Source organism: Podarcis bocagei (genome assembly GCF_964188305.1).
Source record: "Podarcis bocagei genome assembly, chromosome: 3".
In the NCBI taxonomy this organism is placed as follows: Eukaryota; Metazoa; Chordata; class Lepidosauria; order Squamata; family Lacertidae; genus Podarcis; species Podarcis bocagei.
In genome coordinates this window covers 70,144,392-70,165,436 of record NC_138127.1, presented here as the reverse complement: position 1 = coordinate 70,165,436, position 21,045 = coordinate 70,144,392, and the positions used below count along the sequence as shown (strand labels likewise).

The following is a 21,045-nucleotide window of genomic DNA, read 5'->3' as shown; positions in this document are numbered from 1 at the left end:
TATTAGTTTTACAAATTTTTTTAGAAAACAAACAAACACTTAAAAAGACAAACATACACGTATAATTTCATAACATATTTTCATAAACCTCTTTTCTGGGACTTCCCCATACCCCCCCTTTCTCCTCCTACACCTTCTATGTATTGGATGAGAGAGAAGCCTGGGACAACGTTCCCCCAACCAACCACCCAGCTCAAGATTTCTACTCACATCAGCAAACTTGTGATTCCGAAAGTGAGACTTGTTGCACTTCAGGAGCTGCACTGCCAGGTTACAGTCCTGCCGATATCGCTCCTGTCAAGACAACATGCAGGGATTGGCAAATCGCATCCAGAGATGCCCCAAGACATTTTGGGGCCTGAGGCAAAAAATGAAAAAGACCCCCCCAAAAGTTGCTTCATGGTGATACCTGAGAGCTTTAATGGTACCTCAGAATCCGCCACTTTAAAGAAAGTCAGCTGACTCAGGCTAGCAGTAGGAATGGTTCTGATTACATCACATAAAATAATAATAATAATAATAATAATAATAATAATAATAATAATAATAATAATAATAATAATAATAATAAACAATAATAGCAATAATAATAGTAATAGCAATAGCAATAATAATAATAATAATAGCAATAATAATCCTCCCTGCCAGCCCTGTAAAATGAGCTAGCTTCTAACTCACATTCATCTGGACAGAAGAAAATGCTGTAAGATTTGAAGCAGAGCACCCTCCCAAATCTATCCTGTATGTCTGTTAAGTTTTACAGACTTACTGAATTTCAACAACCCCCCCCCCCAACTTTTATGCTATATTTCACCTCCACCCACAACCAGAGTATTTAAGTTTAAACAAGATTTAAGATCATCTGCGTCAACGAAATATAGTATTATTCCAATCCAAATGTTCTGGATTAAAATGGCTCATGAACTGGTCAGTAAGAGTAGGAACACACAGATCTTGCTTTCTTAAGTCAAGCACCCTGAGCATTTAATTCTAATGAAGAATTTAATCTAATTTAATTCTCTTTGCTGTTCATCCCTTGAATGTCTTAAAATAAAACACAGGATTTTCAGTATTGAGATGCCCAAAAAATGTGGGATAATCTCACTACCATTGCACCAAAATGCATGACGGAGAAGGAGATGCCCATTTATTGTTAAAGATAACATTCCTAGACAGTAGGTGTGCTAAGGAAACAGTTCTTCCCATCCAGCAAAAGATAACCTACATCAGAGCTTTCCAAACTGTGTGTTGCGACATGTTAGTGGTGGCTGCAGTGTGCAGGTGTGTCACACAAACACTCCCCACGCTCCTCCTGGGCCTGGAAAGGGGTTAGTTTAACCCCTGATTTGCTAATAAAACTGAATTACCGTGTCACAAAATGATGCATGTCTAAGAAGTGCGTCACCAACATGAAAAGTTTGGAAAGCTCTGACCTACATAGTCGGCAAAAGTTCCAACACCAACTGTGATTATACAGGTCCTTTGTTCAGGGAAAATGAAACCTCTTAGTTCATTTCTTTCCTTGCAGTGAATTCATAATCTGGGGGAAAGGAGTACTTACATTAAGCTCTTCCAGTTTATTGATGGTTGTTTTGGCATCCAATAGTTTATTAGTGAGCTCCACAATCTCCCAGTCAAGAGTCTTGCGATCCATTTCGGCTTTTTTAATCTGGAGTACAGGGATATATAGGGGGTGAGTCCAATTTGTCAGCGGCAGCTGGACTTCCTCCCTGCCCAATTCCCTTCAAAGAAAGAAACCCAACCCCACTCAACGCCGATCAATTCATAGCTCCCTTTTTGCCCTTAAGCAAGGGAGGAAGATGGGGCTCAAACAGCACATGGAATCAGTCATTCTGCATCTGTTTGCTTGGAGGACTTAAGACACATTTACTAGTTATGAAAGCAATCTGCACTTGGAGCCTTCACTGGTGCAGCTGCTCTTCATAGCTATTTGGCAAGCACATCATGCAGAGGGTGAACACTGTCCCTTAAGTAGTCAGGGTTTGGACATGCCAACAGGGAATATTGTGACATTGGGCTTTGAAGATGCTCCCTAGTTGTGTGAAGCCTGTTGAGAGATATCCTTAGCATACCTGTAGCACATCCGTCACTTGGGTACTCAGTTAAAAAAACAACAACAACCGCTAGTGTAGGACCTCTTTATCCAAGGGATGGATGGCAACCGAAACAACTGGAAGCGTACACAGCCCAGCTCCCATTGAGTAATGTGGTCTCCTAAGCAAACCTTCTCTCCCCCAGCACAGAAATTACTAACACTTTATCCTACAAAGGATAATGGCAATACATAGTGACACTTCTGACACTATAGGTAGGGATCCAGCAATCTGCTTGCACCTCATTGATAGTAAAATATGACTGTAAAACAAACTATGCACCTCCTGCAAATTCCAATAAAATCTCAGTTTTCATTTTACCAAAGAATATGCTTCTAGCCCACACAGCTGGAGAATGGGGGGGGCACCTTGGAGGCATGTGGCCAGAGTTACACACTTTTAAAAAAACAAAGAATCATGGCAGGTTTCCTAGCATATACAAGAGCAGCACACATTCACTCAGTGCTTGATTCATAAGCTTCAATTCCTGCTCCCCTAATTTCACCAGGCTTTTATTTCCCCCCCACTCCTTGCAATTCCTAGCCTCTCCACCAAAAAAAGAGTGGGAGAGATTCTGCAGAATTGCCAAATTTGGAAACTTGATCAAGACATGAGAATTTTAAGCAAAGTATACAGATACAGAGCTCTGTACATGCAAGCTGTTTTTTTTTTCTAAAAAAAGAATAAAACTTCAGAAGCAAGAAAGTTAGAATACTGGAAATTGTGTATGTTATGGAAGAGAAGCAAGTAGGGGGTGGAATTCTTATTTTGCAAAAAATATTCTGTTACTTCCAGTCACAGGGAAGGGAAGGGCTCTGTGAAGGGGAAATCCAGTTCTGGAAATTCAAAAGGCATTTTCTTGCTCATTCTGAAACCTATCTTCTTCACAGACATGCAGTCAAATACCATGCATGTTTGCTCAGAAGTAAGTTATCACTGTCTCCAAAGGGGCTTACATCAAATGAAGTGTGCATAAAACGGCAGCCTTAAGTATTAACAAGAAAGCTGAGATTCTCCAGGTGCTTATTTTGCATTCAGTGTGGTGCAATCAGAGAGTTGCAGAATACACTGCAAAAAAGGTAGGCTCCAGACAAAGTTAGTTGAACTTGCGTCTCCCCTGAAATCAATGGAATTTAAGTCATGACTAACCTGTCCCATTGATTTCAATGGACATGAAGTCCAATTAACTTGTCTGGATCCAAGTCCCGTCCCCCCTCCAGTTACAGAAACTGGATTTAAAATGAATGAAACTAGAGACCCCTTGCTCCAAGAATCAAGGTCCCAGCCCTCTGCCTTCCCCCAGATCCTTCATGTTAGACCATGGTGCTGATAACACCAAGGTTGCAGGTTCAATCCCTGTACGGGGCAGCTGCATATTCCTGCATTGCAGGGGGTTGGACTAGATGGTCCTCAGGGTCCCTTCCAACTCCACAGTGCTATGATTCTGCTATGCTATGCTATGCTATGCTATGCTATGTGATGGGGGTCACACAGAAGAGTCCTAAGGCCATCCCACCAAACACCTGCCTCAGCAGCAAATTTCACTAGGCTCAGATAACAGCCGAACTTCCTCCACACTTGCCTTTCTACAAGAAAAATAGAGGGCGCGGATGACCTCAGCAGGATGCAGGTAGCCTATAAAAATGATCTAGGATGCAGATTGAATTTGTACTGACATGAATGGCCCTGAGTGTGCACACCTCTGTGGGACTTGATAACTTGGTCCCTAAGAGCTATAATTAAAGAGACATATTCAGGATGCCAGGGAAGAGTTTTTCTGCTTCTCTGAAATTCAACAGAGATGAATAGGGGAATGCCACAGGGCAGAGATGGCTGAACTACCACATCCAATTTCAGTGGCTTAAATGTTAATAGGGCACGTCTTTTTTAAAATTGTATGAAGTTCTGCAGGAATTTGTTCACAATCCACAGAGATCCCAAGTGCCTTATAATACAAGCTGGTGGCCAACATACTAATCACTGGAGCTGCATCCAGATGACTAGAGAGGAGCACTACTCTAGAGAGGGTCTCATGAGTTCCAGGTTTCTCTAAGCAGAGGACATTTCTTTCCCAAGCTAGACAATAACTGAAAGTAAGAAGGAGCAGCCCATGCTAGAACATGCGGGTCAGAACTGGTCGGATTCCCAAGGATAATCTTTCCCCTGCAAAACCCAAACTGCTGGGACCCCATCTAGGACAGAAGTAGGGCTGAATAATGTGCGACCAACAATGAAACTGGACAGGCTGAGGCATGTGCAGAGGAGATAGAAAAACAACAACACACAAACGAAAAGACGCAACTGCAAAAATCCAGCTTTGACTGAGCGAGGCCTGAGAGGTGAGTGCACCCAGCATTTGCCAGCAGCAGCAGCATTGGAAAGAAAAGGAGAGAGACAGAGAGAGAAAAAGGAAAGAAAAGAAACAGCCATGAGTGTTATGAATGCACACAATACACAAATGTTGGCTCCACTCCCACAACCCCATGATGAGTTTTCCCCACCCGGATCCTACAAAAAGCAGCACATCAAATTTCCAGCACTCTGGGTTTTTAAAAAGCTGATGTGAGACAAATACTACAAGTAGCTACATTGCAGAAGAACCCAAACTCTGGTGCAGGCAACATAGACGATCTAGAATGCAAAGCTCCCTCTGGGCAACTTCATGCTGAGATTCTGCCTCAAATCCTGACTTACATCCTGGTGTTACTACACTGCAATCAGAGTCAAGCCATTAGACAAGAGTGTGGCCCACCCGCTCTTCCCTCTTATAGACTCAGCAGGTCAATTACCAGGGTGTGCAGCTTCTCCTCCAAATCCTGATTGGTTCTCTGTGAGGCTGTGTAACTGTTCTGCAACCTATAGACAGACACAAGATCATTCAGGTTACTAAAGTGACACCAGACACCCTGCAATTCAGAAGTTAGGTAAGGTGGAGATATTTCAAGAAGCCGTGTGCCATGGCTCCAAGCCATAGTTTCACACCTTCCAGTCCATAGATGAGCAGTTGACCTTTCCTTGTAGCAAGCCCAAGAAGTTTAAGTTGAGGGAGGAATGATATGTTCATGGATAGAAGAGATGGAAGAAAAAACAAGCCTGACCAACTTGCAGAGGACCAAAACTGGTCTTGGTCTCAGCCTTGCAGAAAGGATGCTAAAGGAATCAGAAGATTCAAAGAAGACTCCTAAACCTAGTTTTATCTAATGGGAGGGAAAGCTTTGCCAACAAGTGTCAATCCCATCGCCCTTTCTCCATTTCCCATCTTCTTTTCTATCTATGAAGACCTTTACAATAATTACTGCATCCCTCTTCATAATGAACTTGTCACCATTATCCTTATTTCTAAGCTGAGGACAGTCAACTTGTCTATGCTCTCTGCACTCAAGAAATCAGGAGCTGAACATGGTATGAACCTAAGTCTCAGGTCCAGTTCCATCTGGTAAACCTCCAAGGTTGCTGGGGACAGGGGAAGAATCCTCCAAACTTCCATCTATAGGTCATCACCTCAATGCTTCAACAAATGCTAGTAGTTTTGCTCACTGGAACAAAATGCTGCAGCTAAAAATGATACCATGGGGGAGGATTAATGAACGCATCTTCTGACAATTGTGCCTGCCTTCCCTCTACCCTACGATGATTAAATGCAGAACCCTTCCCTTGAGGCAGGGTGAAGGAAAATCCCTTTGAGATACTCAGCTGCTTTTAGTTTTTAGCAAAGATGAGGCAAGGCCTAATCTTCTTCATCATACCTGTTTCACCTCTCAGATTGTGCCATGTGGTAGTCATAAACATATTAACATATCAGTCCCAGGGAACACTAAGCCAGCAAGTCATAGCATGAAAAATGCTGACGGACGAATTTTGGCTTTTAAAATAATGTTTCCACCCCACTCATGGCCCCCATCCCATGGACCCACTTAACACTAAACCATTTCCCGTGCACGGAATGATTCATACGACTGTCAGCGGGGAGGGAGGGGACAAAATATATTGTGCAATGACACATTTATTGCTTCCCCCAAAAATCTGCAAATAGCAAGGACGTACATCTCAGATTGTTAGGAAGCAATGTGTCCTTCTATCCAGCTGGTTCCCTTCTCTTACAGCACCCCAGAGCTTCTTAAAGCTGACATACCTACGGAACTTGTCCTTGAATTTTTCCAGCTCCTCACGATTCTGGCCCAGCTCCATCTCCAGATAGTCTTGCCCAGACTCCAACTCCCTTTCCATTGCCTCCATTTTGTTGGTGACATAAGCCAGACGCCGACGCAGCTCCTCATTCTCATGCTGCAACAACCTAATGCAAACAAAGCAACAACATCCTGAATAAAAACTACAAGTGCTGCAGTCTTCCATACAGTCATACCTAGGAAGTCGAATACCTTGGTTCCCAAACAAATTGGCTGCCAAATGATCAAAACCCGGAAGTGAGTGTTCCGGTTTTCAAACATTCTTTTGGAACCCGAGTGTCTGACGGGGTTTCCGCGGCTTCTGATTGGCTGCAGGAGCTTCCTGCAGCCAATCAGAAACTGCGCTTTGGTTTCTGAATGTTTTGGAAGTTGAACGGACTTCCGGAACGAATTCCATTCCATGGTACGACTGTACAACACTTACAGCCTCACTTCTGAAAGAGAGCTGCAGCAAGACGCACTCCGGCAGTTCTGCCAACCCCTCCCCTTCTCTGTTCAGGTGCAAAGCGGCACACAGGACATGAAAAGACATCTAGAGAAAATGACTGTGTTGTGAAAAAATCTCGGGATGAGTTTACAGATCTTCCCTGCCCCCAGCAACCATTCACCCAGTGGCGTAGCGTGGGGGGTGCAGGGGGGGCCGGCCGCAACATCTGAGGGTTAGGGCTAGGGTGTGCTAATCCATGGGTTAGGGGGTGCAAATCCACGGGTTAGGGGGCGCAAATTACTTGCCTTGCCCCGGGTGCTGACAACCCACGCTACGCCACTGCATTCACCACAAGAGAGGAAATAAAGCCCAGGTTTCCAACATAATAATAATTTAAAATCCCCATTTGCAAACCTCCATTTCATAGTGCTGAGGCATGCTCAGCACTAGACCCAGTGCAACTTCAAATGCATGAATGAGCAAAAAAAACAGTTTATTCACTCTTAAATTTTCATGTTCAACAAGGAATTACAGTACATTTTATTACAGAGGTTTTCAGGTATCCCCCAAGCCAGACATAGGCAACCTTCGGCCCTCCAGATGTTTTGGCCTACAACTCCCACGATCCCTAGCTAACAGGACCAGTGGTCAGGGATGATTGGAATTGTAGTCCAAAACATCTGGAGGGACGAAGGTTGCCTATGCCTGCCCTAAGCTCTACTGGATTCCTGCCAGTGCCTTCGAGTTCCAGGAGGAGGACTCTGAAGGCATATCTGCACACCAGGAAGAAGAGGATCAGCAGAGATTGGGAAAGATGGGTAATAAGGTGCATTCTGGTGGTTAGGAATAGCAAAGCTGTTCTAGTAAAGCCTTTTCTGGATCTTGCGCCACTAAATTCTGTTTATGAGTAGCGAGTCGCTTTGAGCAGAGGCCTGAGCACATACGGGAATCTGCTGTAGATAAGAAAAGGTCACGTCAGTTGATCATATTGCCACCAGAGCAGAGACAGAGAGCCTTATTCTCAGTAGCCCGCCACTCATCCATGCCAGCAGCGTCTCAGTTTACAGTATCTGTACTAAACACAGTAGCCAGATGGGGCTGTGCAGTTTAGGTGTCCTCCACTGGAAGATGAGACTCACTCAATAATTTACGTGCTGCCATGAAACATCTAGCAAGGATGCAGGGAGGCGGGTTAGTTGACATTGGCCCATCTCCACCCTCACAGAGGAAAAGTGACCCAGTTTCCAAGCAAGTGAGTGGAATCAGTCCATGGAGGAAGATACAGCCTATGTTTGCGTAACGGCTCACTGGCACAGAAGTCTTCTGCTGTCCCAGCCATACACCTGCTTGCATGCACAAAGTCTCCCAACAGTTCTGCTACTACTGTATTGGGTTTCTTCTTCACTGATTTAAGAGCAATCCAAAAAATTGCTGCCTCCTGCAGATATTTGTACACATCCAACTTTCATAGTGAGAGAGACTGCACAAAGGACATATCCCAAGCACAGCAGATCACATTCAAATAATAGCTCTTAAAACGTGTTTTCAAGAAATTAAAATAGATGCCTGCTGCTGGAAGGAATGATTGCCTATCCACTCTTCCTGCTGGAACAGCAAGTTGAAAACCTAATGTAGAGTTTGGACCCTTTGTTTGTGCTTGTACAGCTGGGTCTCCACCTATACTAGCTTTGGCATCTATGCCTGAGGCAGCTATATCCGTTCCGGGACCGTCCTTTCAGCCACTGCACCATCAAGGTTGTGAGATAACGCTTCCTGATGGGCACAGAGCAGAGAACCTCTGGCCTGCAAATTATCATCATCATCAAATTTATTACCAGGGCAGGTTACAAAAATTTGAAATTTAGTATTAAAAACCATTAAAACAAATTTCAGTCACAATAATAGGTGCCAATAATAGGAGTATCTCAGATGCCAAAGGCCAGGGTAAACCTGACCTGCCAGGTGACAACTTCTGGTCCCAAAACCAAACCCACCTTCTCCACGCTTGACATAATGTGTGATGGCAGGTAGGGCAGGTAGAAACATGGCTGCAGAATGCAGGTTTAATTTTTAGCTGATATGCGTTTAATCCCACTTGGGCAGTATCTCCCCCACCCCAGCTTTAACAGGTGGGCAGGACCACCACCTATCAATCACCTGGTGTCACGATGACACCAGATGATTGGCAGGTAGGTGGTCCCACCCACCTACCAAGCTTGGCCCATCAGGGTGGGGGAAGATGAAGATCTGGCCCATCCAACCCAAAAGGCCCCAGCCCTGGTGTAGAGCCTTAAAGGCAAGGAAAGCCATCACATAAGTTCAGAGAATGAGCATAAACGTAGTAGCCTGGAAAATAAAGATTTGCATAACGAAAGCGACGAGGATACTTACCTCATCCTTTCTGCATCCGTCAAAGGCTCCTGTGCAAAAAAGGAAACAGAAGCAAGAATCTCACTGAAAAATATGGGCAAGTTTTCAGCGTGGCAAACTGAAGCATACAAGTGCCAGATGGATATAACCCACAGCACCCTCTAATTCTCATACAAAGAGCTCTGGTCCAACCACACCCAGATGGGATTAATTTTATTTATTTTTTATTTATTGAATTTATATACCACCCTATACCCAGAGATCTCAGGGCGGTTAAGATTCAATCCTGCACTATACCAGCCTAAATTATCTCAGTCACTAGACAGCTTTAAATTGACAGCATTACAGTGTTCACTATGAAAACCGAAGACCTGCTCTGTGGTGAATATGATCCTTCGTTAATGAACAGACCAAGGGAGATACTCCCAGCCACTTTTTTGGTTCTCTTTTACTGCCCATGAGCATCCACACTGCATTTAGGATACCCACTGGCCAGCAAACACTGTATACTGTACTCTATACTGCTCAGGCCACCATACATGTAGGTAAAGCACCACACAAATGAGACCGCTACCAACAATCTTAAAACAATCCCCATCGTATAGGAAGACACTTCAAGTTACATGCCATTGTTTTGTTTTTAATTATTTCTTACATTTCCTGGCCCCCTCCCAACCAGCTATTCCTCCAAGGAGCTCAGGGGAGCATGCAGGGCCTCTCCCCACCCCCCAATTTCTCCTCAGAAAAAGGCCTTTGAGGTAGGTTAGGCCTAGAGAGTGTTAGCAGTCGAAGGTCATTCTGTGAGCTTAGTGCCTCTGTAGGAATTTGAACTCTGGTCTTCCCAGACCTAATCAAACACTACACCATACCGACTTAATATACCTAAACAATACTGACAAATACTGCTGAGTTCAGATTTTGGGGAGGACCCTTGAGCAAAACACCCTCAGCAAACTGCAACTGCCTGATTCCATTCTTTTTATTTTTGTTGCTACCACCTGCTTATCTACCAGTTTGTCCGTGTCTCTGCTACTTTTTGCTTGCTCACTGCATCTCTAGCTCCAGGGGGCTTTCAATGATGGGCCCCTTGCTAGGGCAAAGGGCCTTGGCAGGTGCCCAATCATGCCAGCCTAAGACAGTGGTCCTGAACATACTGACTGTAGCAAGATTTGCCCTATCAGATTACACAGTATGGGGCAACTGGCAATCTCCCAGCATGCAATGCCTGATATAAGAGGGCAGGAGAGATATCTGGGCAAAGACAAAACGCCTTTTCATTAGGGTACACTCAGCTTAAGAACCTCTTTCCGTGATGGATGGGAGTGAGTGGCAGTTTTTCTCAAGAACTGTGCCTCATACAAAGGTGCCTGAGGAATTTACCGGGCAGTTTAGCAAAACAGGTAAGCTGCCACAAACACATATACTGGCACTCGACAGGTAAGCATCTCCAAAGAAGCAAACCCAGGGCAACCTGGATGCCAAAAGGAAGGAAGGAAAATCAATGGGCTACTCAGAAAGCATGACGTATTTAGTATTCAAGCATGTGGGCTCAGTTTCCGATTTTAAGGATCAACACAAGCAGGGAATGAGCTGATAAGAAACATGTTGGGTGGATAATATTTGGGCATAAAACCCCTTTGGTCAAACCTCACAGAGACTTAAGGAGATCTGCTCTAAGCTACGACAGACAAAACTTGGCAGACAAACATCTGTCCCTCACTCACCTACCTTGTTTAGCGCTAAGCTGAAGGAAGGGGAGGCTCTGGGTGAGGCACTGCCCTCCTCCTGGCTCCAACGTGAGGGAGGGGAGAAGGACCCTTTTCCCGAGTAGCTCGGCTCCAGCACTGGCCTCGGGCTAGTTCTGCAGCCCAGGGGCTGTAGCCACACGAGCCGCGGTGGGTATTCACTCTGGTCTTGCCCTTCGTCCCTCCCTCCCTCCTGACCCAGCGTCTTCCACGGAGGCAGATGCTGCTGCTCAGAAGACACCCTTGCCAAGCCCAGCTCTGCCAGGTGCTGCAGCTGATACTGACACAGATCCACCACCCGCTTCTCCATGGAGAGGAACTTCTCCTTGCTGTCCGCCCTCACCAAGACGGGCTTCCTCCTTAGCCTGGAAGCCCTCTCCATCTCCTCTGGCAGCTTCTTACGGCAAGGTGCCACATCGAGACCCTCGCGCCTCCGCTCTGCTTTCCTCCTAGTGAGCCGAGGGCTTTTCTCAGCGGTCCTCCTGGTGCCTTCAGGCTGGCTCTCCTTCTGCCCTTCTGGTGTGGAGCACCTGGGAGAAGTGGGGGAGTCCTGGCTCCCTTCTCCTGCTCTGCCCTCCCCCAAGGAGTGCAAGTGGACAGGGCTCAGCACCCGGTGGGTGATCTCGTCCAGGAACTTGGAGAACTGGAGCTTCTCCTCTGTGATCTTCTCCTTCCGCCTGACAGAGTCGGAGCAGCTCCCGCTGTTGTGCTCAGAGCCGCGCTTGTCCTGCCTGCTCAGGCACAGCTGAGGGTCGCTGTACTTCCGTGAGCGGCGGCCACGGGCCAGGGTCTCCACCGAGCGAGATTTGCGCAGGCTCTCAGGCCGCACTTCCAGCATGTCTGTCTGCTTCAAGATGCCCTTGAGGGGCAGGTGGGTCGATGGGACATGGAACTTCCTAGGTGCTAAGATCTCAGCAGGCTCTTTGAACATGAGGGAGCGCTCCAGGCTTCTACTCTTGAAGGAGCAAGTCGGCCTCCGGCCTTCGTCCCCAGAAACCACTACCGTCTCTACGCTTCGACTCATGAACTTACTGAGCCGCCCGCGGCTCGGGTGCCGACAGTGCCTCACACTCCGCCTTCCCGTTTTCCCGCTGTGAAGCAGCACAGGCGACAGAGTCCGGCTCTTCAGGTTCAGCTCTGCTCGGCACCCTGCTAGCTCCTTGTCGCTGCTCGACTCCAGAGACCAGGAAGAAAAGTTAACGTTGCAAACCTCATACCCATCCACCTGCTGTTTGGGCTGGCCTGCCTTGGGGTAACTAAACCCCTTCGGCTGACGAAGTGGGACCAGGCCCTTAGCTGCCCGGCTTTCAGTTACCTGACTCTGCTCCGCCAAAATCACACCATCTTGGTCGTCACGCAGGATGGGCAGCTCGTGCCGGATCTCGCGGTGCTGCGGAGGAGCCTTGCGGTAAGGCTTCTTGGAAGGTGCAGTGCTCGTCATTGTCCCCTCGCTTGACTTGCACAAAAGGTCACCTGCCGAGAGCAGAAATTGCAGAGGAGAGAGAGAGTCACATATGCCCCATTCAGCCCAGATACGTTCCCACAAGGCAGTCAGATATCCTGTGTCCCACAGCAGCCCAACATCCAGAGAACCGAGGAAAGAGGCAGGCCAGAGCCTTGGAAAGCAGCTGTAGTAAAAAAGGAGGGAAGAAGAAAAAGCACAGCTGCGTCCTCCCAGCCAGCAAGAGCAGAGGATTGGCTCATCCTCTCTCTCTGTGTGTTATGCACATACACACACTAACATACAGTGTGTGTCCAGATTATATATAGCAAACGAGAACAGGCCTCAGAGCGGCATATTGATTGGGCTCTTTAGGAAAGGCCGTTTCCGATATGGAAACTGAAAACCTTGCAGGCGGGAATGACAGGCCAGGCAGGAGCTATTGATCTTGTGCTGTCGCTGCCAAGAGGGACTACATGGGAGAGAACGGCAGGCATTAAGCATGCCGACAGGCTGGAGGAATTATGTGCTTGTATTAGTTAAAGCCAAATTACTCCCAAGTGTGTCAGGGATAAAACGGCAGAGAGAGACACTTTCGCTGCCACTCTCTCTAAGGGCAAAGCTTGGAGGCACTTCTAGGACAGAAGGAACCCTGCTGAAAGCTGCTGAGCTATGCTGATGCATCAGGGCTTAACAACTCAGGCCTACATTCTGTAAAAGCTATGAGCCATGAACAGCACCTACCTGTGTCAGGTTCCAGGACAGCATTCGCCAGAGGCAGCAGGCAATTTATAATGGGGATGGGGGGGGGGATCAGGACTGATGCAAATGTTCCTGAAAGCACAGACAAGAGGCCTCTGCCTTCTGCTGTGTAGGTAAAAAATTAGCCAAAGGCAGTGATCATGCTGCTGCCGGCCAAGACTATAAACTTGTCAACAAATGCAAGTGTCCAAAACCCTTCCAGAAATCAGGCAGCCAGGCTTGACAGAAGCTCAGCCATGAAATCCTTCTATGATATACAAGGGAGCTGGAATCAAACAGCTTTCCTCGGGCCTTTCAGTCCTCACAACCCCTGCAAAGTTCACAAACCATGTGGCCCACAAACAGCATTTCCCGAGGTAGCTAAAAGGATACAGGGAATGTTGCTCTGTGAAATCTCATCAACTAGAACGCCCTCAACAGATGATACTCCTCTACAGACAAGGACTGCACGCAGAACTTGCCTGTGCTGGATTCGGCACAGCTCTTGGCTTGCTTCCGTTTCTAAGTACTACGCTAGAATGATGTAACAGCATCAAGTACTTCTACTACTGACATATATCAAGGGCAAACAACAGGCTTGGCACTGCAGGAAAGTGACGAGAAGCACATGCTCACAGCAAAGGTCAGTCAGGGCAGAAAAGGTCAGACCTGCTAAAGGACCAGGAAGCACAGACACGGCCAGAGTATGACATTTCAGGGAATGCTTTGCTGAAGGCACCTTCATTTCAAGCAAGCGGTTTCTTGTCCATTTCCTCCTCTACAAGGAATGCATTTCCTTCAGCCAATGTGCAATAAAAAAACCCCAACATCATAGGTTTTGCAGCCCTCAAGAGTCAGCCTATTGTAATGCCTGCTTAGAGCAGAGCAAGAGGTAAACGAAGACAAAGAAACAAGCACAGGTTCTCTGTGGCATTTTGCTCTGTAGAGCCACTGGGTTCTTATCAAGTCAATAACAATTTGGGTAAAGAAGGCACAGGACCTTTGTGCTTAAACTGCCTGGAACTGTCCCATTACTCCCATGGTTCCCTCCAGCATTCCATTACACACAAGTCAAAACATATCTGTACAGCTGGAGGTAAATGCAGGGCAGCTACAATACCAATGACAATGTTTTGCAGGCACCACGTCTTCCAGACAGCAGCAGTCAAAGCTTCTGTGAGGCCTCTAGTAACCTGATGACTCATGGGTGAAAGTGCGTGCCTTTTGCTACCTCCTCCCCAGTATTGAACCCGCTGAATTAAAACATGCTACTCTGCTAATCAAAGGAGGTTGTAAAAACTATCCATTAATTAAATCATAACAGCAAGCACAAAAATGAGCAAAGATAAGTCGTTGCAAATTAAACATGTCCTAGTATATTCTTGAAAACCAGTTTAAACAGAAATGACTTACGGTTTTCTAAAAACAACAACAAGAAGGCTGGCTATTTAAGAGACCTACTGGAAGTAATATTCTATTTATCTGGGGTCAGTCTTGAGAAGGGCTTCCTCAGCGCTCTACATTTCTCATTGTAGGGAGAACCCTAGCTCAGTAGTAGCTATGGTTTTGAATGCAGAAGGCCCCAGGCTGAATCATCTCCAGGTAAAAGGACCAGAGAGCAGATGACACGAGTGAGACTCCCTGGGGGGCCTCAACAAATAGGCTAAACTGGACTAGATGGGTAAGTAGTGACCAGATATATGATGACTTCTTATGTACATCTCGTTCATAAAGGGGATTGGGTAAGGCCTCTTTGGCCGACTCTCACTAAAGGAAGGTCAAATGTGGAGCAGTGCAATGCCTAAGTATGAGGCAATCCCCACAGCTAAGCCTATAAGAGATGTGCTGAAGAACTTACCAGCCTGGATTCAGATTTGAAGCCTCATGAAGAAGGCACTCAACCCAACAACCTAAAAAGTGAGGAAAACAAAGACGGTTTACTATGGAGCTCAGCTCCTCCTCTCTTTTCCAGCTCAAGGAATAAACACTTATGTCAGTCCCCACCCGAAATATGCCCAATCTGTAGGATCACAGGTCAGATGGGGGTGGGGGGAATAGCTGCAAATACCTAAATAAAGCTCAAAACTGTCAACAAAACATTCTGGTAGAGCATATTTTCCCATGTACACCAAAGGGTAATACTGAGTACAGTCGTACCTTAGTTTTCAAACAGCTTAGTTCTCGAACGCTTTGGCTCCCGAATGCCGCAAACCCAGAAGTGAGTGTTCTGGTTTGTGAACTATCTTTGGAGCTTCCTGCAGCCAATCGGAAACCGCGCCTTGGTTTCCGAACGTTTTGGAAGTCGAATGGACTTCCAGAACGGATTCCGTTCGAGAACCGAGGTACAACTGTATTTTGATTTTACAACTATTTGCTGCTGCACTGATCCATCAGAAAACAAGAGTTCAGGCACTGATTCATAAAAGGCTCAGGAGTCAAAATGAAGGTGGGCAGCAGATTCCCATGAAACAGACTACACTGTCCTCTATTTCTGAAAGGAATTGTAAGATGTATTGTGGGGGGGAATGCTTTTGAAATCTGTACCAACTATTTGCTGGCCCTCTTAAGAGAATGTCCCTCACCTTCTTTACCACAGATCATCTCTCCCATGCCTAGCTCTCAGAGCAAAATGAGCCTAAAATGTACAGGTATGGCATATATACAACCGGATGCCCACAAGGTCAGGGAACTATGAACAGAGGGATAGAACAACAGGTCGGAGAATAGGATTCTGGCCTGCTATTTCCACTCAAGCTCTCACACAATCTGGTGGGGTTGCATTGCTGAAGTCTTACCTGGCCCTCCCAGCTACTTTCCTCTATCAATGACACCCAACCTTGGAGTTGGGGTTACATTATGTGTACAAAAACTCCACACCCTAAGTCAGAGCCATAAACAAAGTTAGTGTAACAGGAAGCCAGGAGGGCCTGTGCTGGGCAAGAGAGCTGCTGAAACAAGTCTTTGAGATGCCCTAGGATTGGCCCTGCCCCAACAAGCTTGTTGGCCCCTTTCCTTACTACAGTGTTTTCTTCGGGCCTCAACTAGCACAGAACAAACAATCTCACAATAGCATAGCTATTCTGTTCCAGGGCCACAGAGCAATAACTAGATCTACACTTCTCCAAGTCCAACAATACAGGAACGCAGCACGGTGCCTGTGAATAGACTTGTGGGGGTGGGGAGAGGCTTTCCAAGAAGGCTCAGCATACTCTCCAATTCCATGCACACACAGAAACAGGACAATTATTTTCATCAGGTGCAAAATTCAGCAGACTGAGAATTTCACTTTTTTATTTACATGTTACGTTCATGTTACGTTCTTTCAGGTTACGTCCCGCGGCGACCCAGAAGTACCGGAAAGGGTTACTTCCAGGTTTTGCTGCTTCGCACATGCACACAAGTGCCAAATCACGCCGCGCACCTGCGCAGATACGGCACTTCAGGATGTGCTCTTTTCATGTGGCAAATGGGCCTCTGGAACGGATCCCATTCGCAACCAGGGGTACCAGCTTCTCCTGTGTCCTGCTGGGTTCTAGAGTACAACATACACGTCCCCTGCTCAGCTCCCTTCCTCCCGTCCATTGCACATGACAAAATACCCAGGGTACCACTGCACCAGTGGCGTAGCGTAAGGGGTGCAGGGGGGGCCGGCCGCACCGGGCGCAACATCTGGGGGTTAGGGTTAGGGGGCGCAAATCCACGGGTTAGGGGGCACAAATTACTTGCCTTGCCCCGGGTGCTGACAACCCACGCTACGCCACTGCAGTGCACAACCCCTTGCAGACATTCCCCACATAGGCCTCTCATAAAATAAGGGACTTACAGACCCAAAGTGATGTCCTGTCCAAACATGTTCGTCCTCCCGGCTCTGAGTCTGCGGTATCCGCACCACATCCAACAGCATCTGGGCAACGGCTTCTGAAACCGGAGAAAGGGAACTTTGTGAGAGTTACCAATCGGCTTGACACGCAGGAGCACACAAAGAAAACCACAGTACAGGCAAGAACACGGTCAGCACTGGACACAGAGTATTCTAACTAGGTTTTCAATGAGTATCACAGAACCTGAGCATCAGGCCACAATTCCACAGCATACTGGAAAGGCTTTTAAAACTACCCCCCTTTTTTAAAAAAGAAAAAATGACAGGAATATTCAACTCTTTGATGTACTTATTGAACAGGCATTTATTCTGGAGTAGAAGAGTGCCATGAATTATGCAGATACTTTCATTATTCCACCTCAGTCACAACAGCCCAACCTAATTTGCTGTGAAACAGAGGAGAGATCTTCTGTGCGGGGTGTCCCTCACTTGGCCACAGAGAGGCTTGGATGCTGTTAAGAGCTCAGTGAGCAGCAGGTCAATACAATCTGCAATTCGGTATTCCATCCGGTTTTGAGAAGTAATCTTATCTAAGGACAACTAGAGTAACTGGAGAATAGCAGCTCCCTGAGAGAAACAGGTTTTTAAAAGTTTAAAGCCACAGTCAAGTGACAGCAATGGATAGTTTACAGTTAGCTTTATAATGGTAAAAAGAAAAAGTAGCTTGGTTTTAAAAAGCTTGGTCTCTATAACTTATAAGGAAGCCACATTCATGGGAATCTAATAAGCCTCAACACTTTTAAGTTACGTTATTTTCTGGATTAGTCATATCATAAGATGCTTCTAAGTCATGCTATCAGGGATCATGTGAAATAGCCAATCTCCCACAGCTTTCCCTCTTCTAGTTCACTAGCACAGTCACAGCTTACCCATGTTAAGGCTTAAAAAGCAACATCAATTCCACAAAATTAGTTCTCATATTTATGCCAAAACACCAATGAAATTTAGCTACAAATTGGATTTAGTTCAGAGTCGAACTCACAGGCCTTGTTTGCGCATCGTTTGATAAAATTGTTTTGAGAAAATTAATGCAGCCTTCGGAAGATCTGGCTAAGAAAACTTGGCATTAAAAAGAATGGAGGAAGAAACTATAAAAAACAAACCACATTCCCCAAACTGCCCATTTTTCCTCTTCTGTTCAAAACACACATACATGCACTTCCATTCTTAAACAAACTCATCAATTATTCCATGAACTGTGGATTATTGTCTTCCATTTGTTCACCACCTTCTATCCTAAGCCTTTTATAAAATTTATCAACAACACACAATCACTGTTCCCAATACCACTCAGCTGCCACCAAAACACAAGCAGATTCATTATGTTGCTGCACAGCTGCGGAGAAAAAAACAGGTTACAACAGGAAGCTGAAGATTTAGATAACCAGGTTTCCAAATAAGCAGGGAGCAGTTTTTGCTGTTGTTTTTCTGAGAGCTTTAATTATGGCCAGTTCAGAGAGTAGAAGCTCAATTTCCTCACCTTTCCAATACTAATTTCATAATACAAGTGTTACGGCTGAGCATGCCTAACAATTTTCACACCACTGGAAAATGAGATGAATCAACTTAACTGATTCCTGGGTCCTTAAAGGACTGAGGTCTAAGATTCAACCCCTAAGCATTATTTTGGTACACGGTTGTCATTCCTGCCTTCAGCAGTCAGTATTCTGTACTGCAGCAAAGTTAATTCTACAAATCTAAAGAAACCGAACCTTCATTATCTTGTACATTATTTTGTTTCCTAGAACCAGTGAAGAGGGACTCTATCAAAAATTTTGACAAGCTAAGTAAATGTTGGGACAGTCAACAAATGGCATGAAATTGTATGCTACGTTCCCCTGGCTTTTCTATTTATTCAATGAAACAGACTTTGAGGCTGTTGTTGGGAGTGGAATACACACTTTTAATTCTTCTCAGGGTAGACAAATGGCAGGGAAAATGTTGCTTTCCTACGGGGGGGCAGAGGGCTGGGGAGGAAGTTGCATGGTCCTGATGATGGTTTCCACAGTTACTTTTCCGTGGAGAAAAGATAAAAAGTCAGAGGAATGAAACACACAACTGAATTTAATATGTAGTCCAGCACTACATCAATAGTTTGTGCCTTGTTAAATGACTGCAGTGAAGCAAATCTGTCCAGGAGAGGGAGCTTTAGCTCTAGCCAGAGAACAGTAGTGTTGTCACGGGGATTCTCACAAACTTATATATATTTTTATTAGATGAATCCTTCGTCTCTCTTTTATTTATAAGCCTGCTTAAAATAGTGTGCTGCCCCATCAGCTCCTTCCACTGTCAATCACCACAAACAAGTAGAGTGGGGAGGAGGCTAGAGAACACACAAGTACCACATTCTACTTAGGAGTGGCTGCTAGCCGCAATGGATACGTTCTGCCTCCACTGAACAAGATCATATGACTCTGAACGCCGTTTTCTGGGATTCACAAATGGCCACATGCCAGTCCTGCTTGCAGGCTTCCCACAGGCGACTGGCTGGCCATTGTGAGAACAGGATGCCGGACTAGATGGGCCTTGATCCAGAAAGACTTATTATGTTCTTACATGGGACAAGCCAGAACGAGTCGAGGTTGCACTGCAGAAGACAAACCTGGCTTTTCAACCCTAAAAGCCTTGTCTACAACCCTTACAATTCCAGACCACTCCACTCCTAGGAGCATCCCGCACATAGCTCTGGACGAAGAACATGACAGAGCTTCAGAATAAAAATCTGTAAGTGCACCTTGCACTATATTGAGTAATGGCTATGTAGCAAGTCTCCGTATCCTCACATAACCCTACCATTAAAGCTCACAAATTGCAATGTGAACATTAAAGGTAAAGGGACCCCTGACTGTTAGGTCCAGTCACAGACGACTCTGGGGTTGCGGCGCTCATTTCACTTTACTGGCCGAGGGAGGCAGCATACAGCTTCTGGGTCATGTGGCCAGCATGACTAAGCCGCTTCTGGCAAACCAGAGCAGCGCACGGAAACACCATTTACCTTCCCGCCGGATTGATACCTATTTATCTACTTGCACTTTGATGTGCTTTTGACTGGTAGGTTGGCGGGAACAGGGACCGAGCAACAGGAGCTCACCCCGTCATGGGGATTTGAACCGCCAACCTTATGATCAGCAAGCCCTAGGCTCTGTGGTTTAGACCACAGACCCACCCGCTCTAAATGAAAGTATTACTTGCGGTCTCTGTTGAGATCCACCACCTGCCAATGGGAACAGGTGAGCTCTTCTGACCATATGCTATTAACAATCCGTTATGTGCACTTTTAAAATATGTATACCCTTTGGGTATATGGGATGTGTCCAGGGAGGTCAACGAGATTGGGAGAATAAAGGAAGAAAATAATTGGTAGTGCTTTTGCAGAACAAGGAAACCTCTGACCACAAGGACTTTTCTAAACAGCAGTTTTTCACACACCAGGCAAAGTATTGTAGCTCGCAGCTGGGAATATGGGAAGCACCCACTGAAAAGCAGTTTCCATGAAACTCTTTCCCCCACAGTTCAAAGAACACCCCAAAATATGGGCTTTCAATCACAGGCAAGATCTTCAATTATAAAGGCATTAAATCATCTGTACTTGGAGAGAGCACACTCAACCAGGAAGAAAGCATCCTAGTCAACCTTTCCTTCCAGAACAGCCCCACAACCACACTGATGTGAGTTACCTCTGTTGTGGAGACTGGCAGGAACAGGCAGATGCCAAGCACGCCACACATTTGGACCAAAGGTATCCATGGCTGTTCTCCTGAGAGCAGAAGTAGGATGAGTCCCAATTTCCCCTTCAGTTCAGAAGGTACAGTCTGATAGCTCAAGCAACTAATCCAGTCATCAGGGATCCAAACAGTAACATGCAGGAGTGGACCCACCTCAACTGACCTTAACTGGAGTTGAATTGAGCACAAGCTAGTCCATTTGAAGGGAACAGGCAACAGTTATTGTAGGCTTTTAGGTGCTGCTGCTGGTTAAGGTAAAGGTAAAGGACCCCGACAGTTAAGTCCAGTCACGAATGACTCTGGGGTTGTAACGTTCATTTCGCTTTACTGACCAAGGGAGCCAATGTTTGTCCGCAGACAGTTTTTCCAGGTCATGTGGCCAGCATGACTGAGCCGCTTCCGGCGAAACCAGAGC

At 46.0% G+C, this 21,045-nt stretch overlaps 1 protein-coding gene across 6 annotated transcripts in view; it reads right to left on the bottom strand.

Moving 5' to 3' along the window:
* TJAP1 (tight junction associated protein 1) overlaps window positions 1–21,045 on the bottom strand; it is a 43,051-nt gene that overhangs the window by 5,592 nt on the left and 16,414 nt on the right. For 4 of the 6 annotated variants that reach the window (XM_081187583.1, XM_081187584.1, XM_081187581.1 and 1 more), the window contains 9 exons: window positions 16,853–16,943; window positions 14,884–14,935; window positions 12,159–12,316; window positions 9,120–9,148; window positions 6,247–6,408; window positions 4,904–4,970; window positions 4,417–4,446; window positions 1,562–1,669; window positions 211–294 (listed from right to left, as the gene is read on the bottom strand). In XM_081187583.1, coding sequence (XP_081043709.1) covers window positions 211–294; window positions 1,562–1,669; window positions 4,417–4,446; window positions 4,904–4,970; window positions 6,247–6,408; window positions 9,120–9,148; window positions 12,159–12,284 — 606 coding nt within the window. In that variant the 5' untranslated portion in view covers window positions 12,285–12,316; window positions 14,884–14,935; window positions 16,853–16,943. Of the gene's footprint in view, window positions 1–210; window positions 295–1,561; window positions 1,670–4,416; window positions 4,447–4,903; window positions 4,971–6,246; window positions 6,409–9,119; window positions 9,149–12,158; window positions 12,317–14,883; window positions 14,936–16,848; window positions 16,944–21,045 lie in introns of all 6 variants that reach the window. The other 2 variants (XM_081187580.1, XM_081187585.1) reach the window with 2 other exon arrangements.